The sequence below is a fragment of the Gavia stellata genome, chromosome 13 (assembly GCF_030936135.1).
Source record: "Gavia stellata isolate bGavSte3 chromosome 13, bGavSte3.hap2, whole genome shotgun sequence".
NCBI classification, from domain to species: Eukaryota; Metazoa; Chordata; class Aves; order Gaviiformes; family Gaviidae; genus Gavia; species Gavia stellata.
The window spans coordinates 8,491,254-8,504,664 of record NC_082606.1 but is presented as its reverse complement, the minus strand read 5'-3'; the positions used below and the strand labels follow the sequence as shown (position 1 = coordinate 8,504,664).

Genomic DNA, 13,411 nt, shown 5'->3' with positions numbered 1-13,411 from the left:
AATATAGCCTGGCTACAAGCACGCTAGATCACAAAACAATTCTGTAGAGGTTTCTAAATCTCCTGGGGAAACAATTAGTATAGCCAGGTGTTAACGTGAGAAATATAGCTGGCTACAGCGCATTAAATCACAAAACAACCCTACAGAGGTTGCTAAATCTCCCGGGGGGGGGGGGGGGGGGGGACACGACACACGACACTTGGTATAGCTAAGTGTTCGAATCTTACCCAAAGGTGTCCCTATTGGGGGGAAGAGAGGTTCAGCCCATTAACTGATCCCAGATGTCAGAGCAGGTTTGCGATGTTACCTGCCCTAACACCCCTCCTCTCTTAAGACTTTTTATACTATTTTTACTTTACAGGTGGAGCTTGAGTAACTCTAGTCATATATTTCTTTGTTGTAATTGGTGTAGAAGTTTTTCACTCTGCTTTTAAAGGTATAGACCAAGAAAAATTTAGAGCACAGGTTCAGTGAGGGGTGGTCACACCTTGGAGCGACCTTGTAGCTTTGGGATGGAGGTGTGTTTTTTAGTATTATAATGAGATTATAATAAGTATTTGTCAAAAGGTGACAAACTGTGGGCCCATTCCCAGGTACTCCACTACACACCATTACACACACTAAATAGGTTATTGTATCTTTGTACAATAGCATTGTCTTTGACCAGGTATGTATCCTAGTTATCAGGGTGAGTCTCCACCTCATTGTTCCATAGTACCTTCCAGTTCCCATCTTATCACAGAGCCTGGCCGCAGTGCCTCCACTCCGCTCCACCCTCCATATAGTTTCTCTTAGAGTCAGCTCACCAAGCTCCCCTGGTGTTGCCAACACCTAAGGTTGCCTAGGGAACTTTTGTAGGATGGAACTCTTGCATGACCGCCACACTCCACCCTGAAAGTTTCTTCAATGCTGTACCTTTCCTTAAAATGCAGATATAGATTTAATTTCTAAGTCACCTCCAGCAATAATTCCACAACCACATGACTGAAAAAAATCAGTTGAAGGTCAGGTTATTGGAGAAAACAGAAGTCCAACAGTCCACAATTTCTTTCAGTGTACTCATCAGCTACTTGTGATATTACACTTGGAAAAAGGAACTGGCAAGATGGACAAAAAGGTACAGTATCAAAATAAATACAGATGATTACATTCTTCACAAAGCTATACAGAATGTGGTTTAGTATCAGATAATAGAGTAAGCTACAGAAAACGTGTAAGAAATGAGTGGGAAAACAATCAAGCTTCCCATTGGAAGCTATGGCATCAGACCCAGCAAATTCAATGAGAAGAGGACAAAGGTCACAAAGCCATGGCACATATGGAAAACACGCACAGAGTCTGCAAAACAGCAGGCTTTATAAAAGTCAGTGACTGTTGTTGACTGTGATTAAGCCACGCACACTACCAGGCCAAAGGGTTCTCTCCCAAAAGCATTGCGAACCAGCACATAAGCAAGAGGGGCAGCACCAGGAAGGCTCAGCTTGTCCTAAGAGCAGGTCTCCGCAGCACTTACACACTGCTTTAACATGCAGCTGTAATCAAGTCTGAGTACTACGGTATCACATACAGTCAAATGGAAAAGGATGCAGAGAGATTTAATAACAAAGGCAGCAGCCTAAATATCCAAGAAAGCAATAGCATGGAAGACAGCTGAGAGTGGTAGGACTAAGTAGTTCACATTAATATTATATCACATTTTAAATGGCAGTTTCTATCAGTAGTTTGGGACTACTTTTTTTCCCTTAAAGCATGGCCTTACACGCAAATATACCGAGAAGCAGTAAATCATCACCAGATTATTGTCAGGCTTCTCCCTAGGATCTAGAAATAAACCCAAGCTTTAGTAGTGCCTAACTGCATCTGTGGTTAAGTTTTGCTCTCACTCTCCCTTCTCCAGGAGCCTAACACTAGTAGGATGGCCATGTGCAGTGGCTAGCACCTCCTTGGTCTGGGCAACAAAACAGGCAGTGCTGTTTCTACAGGATACCACCTACCCTCAAGTTCTTGCTCTTCCAAGCATGAGTGATGACTACAGAGTCTAACCTAATTATCAATTTCAGTCACTTCCAGCTGATACTATAACCATGTCACGCTAACAGTTAACTGTTTTTTATATAGTTTTGAAATTAAAGAAAATCTTCCTGTCATAAATAATCTGAAAAAACTCCACATCATCGCAGTTGTAAAAGCAACTCTTCATATTTCTCCAGGCTGCATATTCCCTAAAGGTCAAGGATAGATATTTAAAAATTACAATGCTTTTCAATTGCCCACATTGCAAAGACTAATTTTTTTTCTTTTCTTATTGTATACTTCTTGAGAATTCAACCGTTACTTTAGCAAGAGCTTTCTACCATCCACGTAAAAATGCAGTATTCTAATCTGGAGACAAGTTACACCTGAGCTAGTTACCTGGTGTCCACCTTAACCTGAATTTGCTTTGCAGGAAGGACTCAGACTAATTTACTCAGCTGCTAATTGTCCTCTGTTGCCCTTCACACATGCTTTCTCCTCCACCCCTCTCCACCTGCTCCATGGACAGGTTGGGTCTCCTGGGACTGACCAGGAACTTCAGAGCCAGCAGAACAAGGGCCTGTGGTAGAGATGCCCAGCACCCCCATGTCAGCACTAGCCACAGTGAGGAGTCAGTACCTCGAATAGAGCTCCCCTGTGGCATGGTCAGATCTGGGTGAACAGAGAGGCTCAGAGCTTGCAGTCCATCCCCAGGCCTACCCATGCAGTTTGGATGTCAGCAAATAGCAACTTGGCTTCTCTTAGGTTTTCTCAGTGAAAGATGGGATCTAACTGTACAATAAATAAGCAAATGAAAGTCTTTGTGTCAGCACTAACAATGCCTAAGCAGCTGAAAAAAGATGAGCTTAGCAGATTAGGAAAAATACAAAAAACAAACACACATCAACAGCCTGCTAAAAGCCACAAAAGTGGAAAGAGGAGTGTTGAACAACCTGGCTGCCAGGCCTCCTTCAGGCTCTCCCTGAGCTCCAAACCCAGCACCTGATGTTTCACAGGGAATGGAGGCTGAGCTGGTGAAGCTGGAATTAAAGGCGTGTACTGCATTGCTGTCAGCTGTTATTATTCCTTTGGTTGCTGTTTTAGGCTCAAAATCAGATCTGCTTTGCAATGACAGGAATATTTCTGAGTCACAAGATGACCCTGTGAGCTAGGAGCCTACTGTTTCCCAGCTGTACTGCTTCAGGAGTGCATACACAGTTACCACTTGGCTACGGACTAGGCAGCACCGTCCTCTCCACCTCCACAACTTTATTATCTTCAGCATCAAAACACTCAAGACTCTAAAGAACCTAAAAAAGAGATTCTACTTTCACTTTGTACATCTCCCTTAACACCCACTCATTAACAGATCAGGACAATTACTACATTAATATCAAGAGAGGGGATGTAAAATACTTCCCATGTACTAAATACTGTCTATACTTTCTGTACTACTTTTGGTATGATATGGTTAAAGCATATTATTGTTTTGTTTGGAATGAATAATAAAGATTGATGAGACATTTATTTACATATCATTTTTTTGCCGCCCTCCACTTTGTGTCACAATAGCAATGTTGATTTCTTATTTTTGCCTTTATTATTGTTTGTATATTTTTACATTATCCTAAGCAACACGTATTTTATGTGGCTATAAAAAGACTGAGTCATGCTGTGTCACAACAGGGTTTTCTTTTAACTGGGGAAAAAAAGCAAATATTTTTGTATTTCAAGCTGTTTAAAAATAGTACGTCTAAAAATAACACACTGAAAACAAGGGATCAGAAGAGACTGTGTATTCTGCCCCTGAGAAAAAGCCTTGTTTCTCTCTCTCCATCAGAACTCTGTCTAAACTACAACAACCTACATGCCATAAATAATCATTCTTGGTTCCCACAAAGGGAAAAATTGCCATCATGAATCTCTGACAGCTTTTTTCAGTAGCTTACATCAATCCTCCATCACAGCGCAGAAGGGATTCTCGGCCTCCATGAGGGAGTAAGAGTGTCAAACGATCACAAGCACGACCTTTTCTTTCCCTTTTCAACTACGACAGAGTACTATTGCATAAAATCCTTGTAGTTTTGGAGGAATGCGTCTATCTACTCAGATTAGTATTATGAATACAATACTAGATGATACACAGCCATCATCTTAACCAAAGATGCCACAAAACTGAAAAAGCTGCATACCATTTATTCTACATCTGGCGTCAATGCTTCTACCAATGGAGGCATATCACTAGTCTCATACATGCATATTTTGTACCAGTTTTTCCATCTAACAAGAAAATAAAAAAAAGAAACACAACTTTTTTCATTTATACCATTCATCAAAATAGAAAACTTTCATAATCCACTTACAAGGAATCTTTCACATATTTCTATAAAGAGTCTGCTGTTCTCGGTAGAGAATATCACAGAAACACTTAATGGTAATTTTGGTCCTTAACTGGGATAATCCAAACTGAGAAGCCATAGTAGACAGAAGTGCTCCAGAATAGTTCTTGTATATCTGATGTTAGAAAAAATAGATATACTGGCTGCAATGATGTGACCATATTTCAGAAAGGAAATTAAAGGAAGAGAGCAGAAGCAGCTAGATGGACAAAGATAAAAGGCAAATTATTTAAATTTAACATGAGGGAAATATTAAGGGAGACAAAAAGCAGTGCGTTAAGATTTGAGGAAATAGCAAAGTAAAAATATTGAGCATCTAGCAGCAGGACAGACATTTTATACTGAGAACTAAAAATACCACAAATGTATTAAGGAATGGAAACTACTAGCAGGTTAATATCCCCAAAACCACAGCTATGCAAATAAAATACTGAGAAAAAAATTTCTGGGGGGAAAAGTCATCAGTTCTCACTGTTTGCTCTTGGACAGGGGTGGATTCAGCCCTATGTGACTAGAAGGTCTGACTCCAGAGCTGGTTACAGGCTGCGGGAGATCCCAGTTGCCCAAACACTTGCTCCCATCAGCCCCCATGCGGGTGCTGCCTGCCCCAGCAGGGCCTGGCCCCAGGGCAGCTCCCCACCATCACGCTCGCTCTGGAGCCAGGGAGCAGCCATGGCTCTACCTCCCTGCAGCCAACGCCAGCACCAGTGCAGCCGGGAGGAGGGGAAGAGACAGAAACTAGAGCCTGCTTACCTGAACAGCAAACTCATGCTTGGAACACAATACAAGTTACGGGAACGCGAGATGTCTACAGGGTATACACATTATGCTCATTTTCAGGAGTCATGAAAGACATCAGCATTCTTGTAAGATAAATAACAGAACATTACCAAAATAAAAGTAACTTCAGTGTTTGACTGTGAGGATCATGTACTGCATCAGTATTAATTTTCACTAATATTTTAAAAGGTTATTTTTAAAAAGGCACAGCTATTCGACAGAACAAAATAAGGACGGGAACGAGCTTAAGAGCAGATTGTGCTAACGCACATAAGTTTTTGACACAACTTAGAGAGACAGTAGGCAGATACCAGAAGGTAGTTAATGAACTGTAAATTCACGCTTGCTTACCCCACAGCTTTTTGGGTGGCTGTGGCCCAATGTTCCAAGAAATAATCTTCTCAGGAAAATACAATACTGTTAACTACTTAATATGGTTGACTTGCTTTTAGACATTAACTGCCTTACTAGACTTATTAAGCAGTCACCAGAGCTGTTCTAAGTTTGACTTGTTCCTCATGGCATGAGTAGCAAAATTTCCTGTGACTGTGGTGGATTAAGGATAGCCCTTGCAATAGCAACACTTAGTCAACAACACCCCCCTGCACCATTCCAATCATTTCACTGAGCAGCATCCATGCACGCTAACTCTTGATCTGTACATTGTATACGCAGTTTGCATCTGTATATACTTATTCTGCAAGTTACGAAAATGCAAGTGAACAATTACAAAAAACAAGTTTCACATTGGCTGTATCAGTCCTTAATGTATAATAAAGCTTTTATATCTGTCACTCTTCTCCATCAAAAACAGGTTTATGCAATCATACATCTTACATGTAATACTACAAAATACTGTACGTTCCAACTCAAACTTGCTATCACCTTTCCATACAGTATTAAAATTCATTTTGGCACCTGTACAATATAGGGGCATATATGCATATGTGAACAACTTCTTCCCTCCTTCACCATCATTACAAAAAAAGGATGGGTGCTGGTTCCTCCTCCTGATATCTCCCTGGAAAAGAGATGGTCTGAAATGATTTGCATACCACCTCCCCCCAAAATGCTACATAGCAACTGGGATCTCAGAGGCCAAAGATCACAAGATTTTCCACAACTGCAATACTCCCAAAGTCTCCTCCACCCCTTCAGGAACAAGAACATCGTATTTTTTCTTTTTCTTTTTGCTTTGTTTTTCACAGAATCACTAAGGTTGGAAAAGACCTGCAAGATCATCAAGTCCAACCTTAAAAAAAAAAACAAAAACCAAACAAAAAAAAAACCCCACAACACACCAAAAACCAACCCACCCAACACCACACAGCACCATGCCCATCAAGCCACATCCCACAATGCCACATCCACACGCTCCTTGAATACCTCCAGGGAGGGTGACTCTACCACCTCCCTGGGCAGCCTATTCCAATGTTTCACTACTCTCTCAGTAAAGAACTTTTTCCTAATATCCAGCCTGAACCTCCCCTGGCGCAACTTGAGGCCATTTCCTCTAGTCCTGTCGCTAGTCACTTGGGAGAAGAGACCAACACCCACTTCTCTACAACCCCCTTTCAGGTAGTTGTAGAGAGCGATAAGGTCTCCCCTCAGCCTCCTCTTCTCCAGGCTAAACAACCCCAGCTCCCTCAGCCGCTCCTCATAAGACTTGTGTTCCAGACCCCTCACCAGCTTCGTCGCCCTTCTCTGGACACGCTCCAGCACCTCAATGTCCTTCTTGTAGTGAGGGGCCCAAAACTGAACACAGTATTAAGAGGTGCGGCCTCACCAGAGCCGAGTACAGAGGCATGATCACCTCCCTGCTCCTGCTGGCCACACCATTTCTGATACAAGCCAGGATGCCGTTGGCCTTCTTGGCCACCTGGGCACACTGCTGGCTCATCTTCAGCCGGCTGTCAATCAACACCCCCAGGTCCTTTTCTGCGGGGGAGCTTTCCAGCCACTTGTCCCCAAGCCTGTAGCGTTGCCTGGGGTTGTTGTGGCCAAAGTGCAGGACCCGGCACTTGGCCTTATTGAACTTCATCCGGTTGGCCTCAGCCCATCGATCCAGCCTGTCCAGATCCCTCTGCAGAGCCTTCCTACCCTCGAGCAGATCAACACTCCCGCCCAACTTAGTGTCATCTGCAAACTTGCTGAGGGTGCACTCTATCCCCTCATCCAGATCATCAATAAAGACATTAAACAAGACCGGTCCCAAAACAGAGCCCTGGGGGACTCCGCTTGTGACCGGCTGCCAGCTGGATTTCACCCTGGATTTTTGGTTTTGTTTGCTTGTTTTTTAAAACAACAAAAACAATTTGTCTATGATGAATTTATTCTGAGTCTTCCTCCGTGTGTCACATTTACAAAAAAACATTATCACGGTCTTCAATTGAAATATGTAGTTTGAAAACTCAATCAGTAAATTCATACAAAATGCCACTGCCTCTCCTATAGCATCATCCTGAAACTAAGTAAGAAACTGAAGTCAGCTAGGAGCTTACCATCTGGTTTCCAGAGAGAGGAATCTCAGAACAGCATGACTCAGAAGCTCTACGCATGGACCAGCGTCTCGCATATGCACTGCTAGAAGACAGCATTTTGATGCTGTGTGGTACACGCTATATTGGTGCCAGCTGAAGTTTTTGGAGAAAGTAAAACCAGTGGCATATTACAATAATGCCATCTCAGCCATGTCCTGTTCTACCTGATGTCAGTGCTCACTTCCCTGCCCCATCTCCCAGCTTTTGGAATCTCAGACTTTAGCACCAAACCATACGCACAGGCCACAATCACCCCAGTGAATTCCTTTCTGCTCAGTCACTGCCCTCTTTGTAGGACTCCACATGAACAGCAGACGGAAGTCGCTCTTCCTTTCCCCCCTTCTACTGACCCTTTTGTTTCATGGTAAAATGAAAGTATTTGTGTCTTCATCAGACTGCTAAGACATGAACCTGAAAGGTTAAGCCCAAAGTCTGTCCCCAGCAGAACCCCTGCTTGATGACTTTGTGACAGAGGGTTTTATTGGAAAACGACTTCTCTGTGCAGCCTGACTATTCTTGGAGCCTCCAATTATCCTTTTACAATGACAATTCAAGGATGGCTGTTCCGTCAGCAGACTAAGGGCACATTGATTCTGCAGTTCACCAAGTTAGCTGGTGAAAGCAGTTTAATGGCTGGTTAGCCCAGACTCTCCACATATCGCCCCCCTGTATTATCTATTTTCCACGAAGATACAGAGCTCTTAATGAGAGGATGACTACAGCATCTCTTCAGATCCAATCACCTGGCATACAAGTGTGCATTTAGTAGCACAACCAGTAGATAACTGCTCTCACTCACTCCTTTGGGCACCTGAGGATCTGCCTTTGCTATTTAATGAATGCATACAAAATTTTGGGGGGGGGCGAGGGGGGACACAGAAGCTCAGTAATCTTAAACTGAATGATACCATTTTTCTTTGTTACCTACACAAGACGACCAAACACTTGCTATTATGCCTTCTGGAAGACCTGGTCTCTGACTGCATTTTAATGCTGCCTGTTCCTTCTGTCATGGTTTCCCTTTCTGTAGAAAGCTTACTGGATTCAGGTGTACTAGCAAACATCAAGAGAAGAAAAACAATTATTTTAACCTTATTTTTACCTGCAGGTTTTGCTTCTTTTTATCTATGCAGAATAGAAAATGAAGAGGACGGCAGTATTTCCGAATTAATTACTTAGTATTTACATTGGTAAGTCAACAAGGCAACACTGAAGGATGAAAGGATAAATCAATACATTTTTGCAAGTATTAAAGATGTAGAAATCATTATAGTATTTGTAGAATTTCCAGGGAATAGAACCGCTCCTGTGAAAACACCATTTAGTTACTACTCCATTGCAACCGAAGAGTATCAGTTACAAGAAATCCACTCTGCATCTACTGAATCAATTTCCAATTATGTCACTAGCACTTTCAAATGACTGAAAAGATCTCATTCCCAACAACAAACGTTTACATAAACAGTTCAATGTTTTAATTATAAGCAGGAGGGTACTATACTCTAAAACTTATAGCTCTAAAACTTACAGCTCGTACTTTTAGTTACACCCCAATGAACTGCGATTTATCTTTGAAAAACATTCTCAGTAGCAATACCGCCAGGAATCATGAAGCATGACAAAAAGAGAGGTGTCAAACTATTACAGTTTTGAATCTTTCCTTGAATTTAGTATAAAACTTTGTTACCTGTAACATTATTCTCTTGTCATACAGTATTTACTTTTCAGCAACTAATTTTATTGAAACAACATTGCCAAAGGAAACATTTACATAATAAAATGATAGTAAGCATCTTAAATAGTGTGTTGTCCTGCACAGAAATATTATTTGGATTAAGAACCATGTGTCTACCAGTAAAACTTTGGCTTTGATTTTTCATTAAGATCATAATATATTTCTACACATTTTAACACACTGGGTATGTTAAACTTGGGTCATAACCTATTCTTCCCAGGCTGCTAAGGCTTTCAAATTCTTTCTGCACACAAGACAGCTCTATTTTTGCCATTAAAATTACTAAAGCATTGAAAGAGCTTAACGAAATCAGAAATAATCAAAATCTAGTACTTTGTTTTCAATCTGTAGTCCGCTGCTTTTAGAAGATGAAGACTAAGTAACTTGCTGTTACCTGGTTAGTTAATAGCAAAGCAGTTCATACAAAAAGTCCTAAGCGGCCCACAACGTGAAGGCCAGCGAGGACCACCGGCCCCCCGCCCTGGGGCAGGGCAGTCACCGGGACACCCCGGGAGACCTGCCCAGCGAGGCGTCCCACCCTGCCCTGTCCCACCAGCTGTACTGGCTCTTCAGCTGCTGCGATTCAGTTTGCCTAAACTTTCCTGAAACAACTGACCGAGGGGAGCTGCTTGGCATGAATAACAAACCCAAATGTCACCAAATAACTATTTATGACAGCCTTTCTAACCCTGCAACGGCCTTTACTGCTTAGCCCAAGACTGCTTTTATCTATTCTGTTTTTAAGACCGTGTCCAGTGTACATCTTAGAAAAGGATGAACTGTAACTGCAGTAAAATAACTTCAGTGTTGTTTTTTATTCTTTTTATGCATTCTAAAATTTTACCTCAATATGCCCTTTTTAAGATTCTTGGGTATTGAACTCTGATCTACAAACACCATTTTTTACTGCCTGAACAGTCCAGTAAAAAAAACCTCTTTAAAAATACAGTTTTAATACCATGTACCAGCTCTTGTACACAGATGACAGAATGAATTTTTTTAATATTATTTTAGAAAGAGCAAAACTATTGTTCCCAAATATGTAAAGAAACTCAACAATCTCAATAAACAAATTACTTTTGGTTGGCTTAGAGATTTAATTGAAAAATAAAAACACCTATGCCACAACATGCCCATTTCATTAATAATACACTACCCCTGGAGATGCTCCTACTTGCCTATCACCCCAAACCTTTTTTTTTTTTTTTTGCTTAGCACATATTCCTAAGACCTCTGGATACAAAACAACTTAATTCCAATGTGATGCACTAACATGCTCCAGCATTAATAAGGAATATGATAGTCTTCTCAATAAATTATTGAATAACTACAGTTTTCTTGGGTGTATTTGTCCTCATCTCATCAATTGCTAATAGACTGTGAGCAAGAATACAACAGGTTAGGCAGATTACAGAAGTTAGCATGGACCTTGTTTTATTACTGTTGTTTTTAACCAATAATATCAAACTACATGTTTTTATTCCAACAGCTTCATCTAGTTGAGTAAAAGTATGTGGCAATTCCGCAAAAACTGAAAGATTGATTTAGAAAATAAGCACATGAGCTAAATCATGCCCCTGAATCACATCTGAATTTAAAAAAAATTTAGAAAAACTACAGTTGAGTCTCTTTTGGTGTTTCTTTTTTTTCCCCTTCCTTTTAGTATAAATACAGACATTTTCTGAGCTTATTTACAAACCACAGGGAATATAAACTTTTTTTTCCCCTGAAGTGGAAATTGTCATGTAGTCACATGCCTATGGCAGTTCAGGCTAAAGAAAAACACTCTGTTGTAATAGGCATGATAAAACAGCAAAAGCTGCAACACAGCAGATAACTGTGGCGAAGATTGGTTTTTCAACAGTATGTACCAAAAAGCACCTTTGTGCTGACACCACAAAACTTTATTAGTATAATGCACTGCTCAGAGTTACAACATTTAACTGCTCAGATGCCAAAAAATAAGACATGCAGTCAACTGCTCATTTCTTAACGTGGGCCCTGGAATAGTCATTGGTTTCAAATTAACCTATTTTTGAGATACTTGCTTTGATCTTCCCAACTGTTGTAACTGGGACCTGCCCTCCTGTATGCATAGTGTTGTTTCAACTGGGATGAGCAGGGCAGTACAAGATAATGACTGCTGTGTTGTACCAGGGTGGTGCTGCATGGTAAGAGTTCATTTGCCAAAGTCCTGCTTGCAGAGTTTCAAGGTATAGTGTTAGGTTTATCTGGGATTTTCCCCAGTTAGGCAGCTTCAAGAATATCTACTTTCATGTTGGATTAAGAGTTGCATAATCTGTCCTTGGACTGTGTTCGGATGACTTGACTCCTACACAGGCCACTGTATTGGGAGGACTACCTGAACAATGAGAGCCCTAGGAACTGCTGTCCTGCAGTGCTGGATAGCTGTGGCATTGGGAGGCAGGATACACAGTGAAGAGCTGAAAAGCTTTTATTGCCCACTCAGGGAGAAGCAGGAGTGCTTCCCCCAGACCAATATCCCCATTTCACATGTGAGCTGTCAACTCCTCTCACTGCTGACAGTAGCTGGAGGAGCTTGTTTGGGGGGCCAGAAGGAGCTCCACACTGGGGGAGGTTCCGAAGTAAAAATTGCTTTCTATGTTTATTTTAATCTCACAGAGTGCTGAGTAAACAGAGTAAAAGCTCCAGGACTTCGAGCAGCTTCCTGTTTACCTCCGCACTACTGACTCAGAGCCATAGGGGAAAGGCTCAGGGAGTGGTGTTCACTCACCTATGGTGGAGCTGACACCGGGGTGGTAAGAGCCATGTGGCTCAACCCACAAATTCCTTTTTATTAACTTTCAAGTTGGATATTCATGCAAGAAACCAGATTTGACTTCAGACACTGTGGTAGATAGACTATTTGACACATTGATTAAACCTTTAATTTAACTCTTTAAAAGAATCCAACCTCAGTATTTATTTCAGTGCATGCACATACAAACGCTTCCTTCTTTAATTATTACATAAATACAAACAAGAATTCCTTTGAGCATTCCCCTTCAGGAATTAGTTACACATCTTTCCCACAGACCAAATCTGCTAGTTCACATCAACTCCCAAAAAGTTGCTATTAATCAAAAAGCAAGAGGAAGCAAAATCTTGGGAGGAGCCGTAAACATCAGACCCGACAAATCTCACGCACTGTGTAGGAGACTCAAACAGATACTACTTCACTTTCTCAGGTGTACATTCATCTCCGGCCTGATCTGTAAAGTGCTTACTATCTGCTTCAGCATAAGGGTTGAAGACAGCTACACAACTACACTGTAGTTTAGGAGCACATGCTTTCGAAAGCTCACAAGAGCCCCATCAGAAAGCACATTCCCCTGCCACTCTGACAGTCCAATTCCCCCCCTCACTCTACAGCAAGGATGTTCAGACCCAATACACAAAACTTTGTAGACCACTCCAGGTTTTCAGTTATGCATGTAAGGACCAATCCACGGGCAAAGAGATCTTTCTTCTGCAGAGTACATGGTGACAACAGGAAAAGTCTAAGCTACTCAAAGTAAAGATACAAAAGTGGGAACTTAGTGAATGGATAATTAAAGTGCTTAACAGTCAGGGGACAATTTCATGCACAGGTTCATTCAGCCTTTATCAGGGTTTGATTTTTACTTTAACCAATAATTACACAATGCCAAGGCAAGCAGGCTCCATTCAGTGAAGAAGCTACAGTAAAAATACAGGATGTAACAATTTGGTTGTATAGAATAACTAGCTTATTTTCATTTAATGAATATGTTAGTTTTACTTCACTGGCTTTTATTACAGTACCTTCCTAGTCAGTGACGAGAATGCTGTTCTTTGAACATTTTTCTGAATAACCCAGCCTCCTTAAGACCTCATCTTCTTCCTGTCAGATCCCATGCTTCAAATTATTTACTCGATTTTGTATTAAGTTCCTATCCTGGCTC

At 41.3% G+C, this 13,411-nt stretch overlaps 1 protein-coding gene across 1 annotated transcript in view; it reads right to left on the bottom strand.

Moving 5' to 3' along the window:
* Window positions 1-13,411, bottom strand: part of MYO1E (myosin IE) — a 95,151-nt gene that overhangs the window by 60,597 nt on the left and 21,143 nt on the right. The window contains exon 2 of the mRNA XM_059824116.1: window positions 5,053-5,059. Coding sequence (XP_059680099.1) covers window positions 5,053-5,059 — 7 coding nt within the window. The remainder of the gene's footprint in view (window positions 1-5,052; window positions 5,060-13,411) is intronic.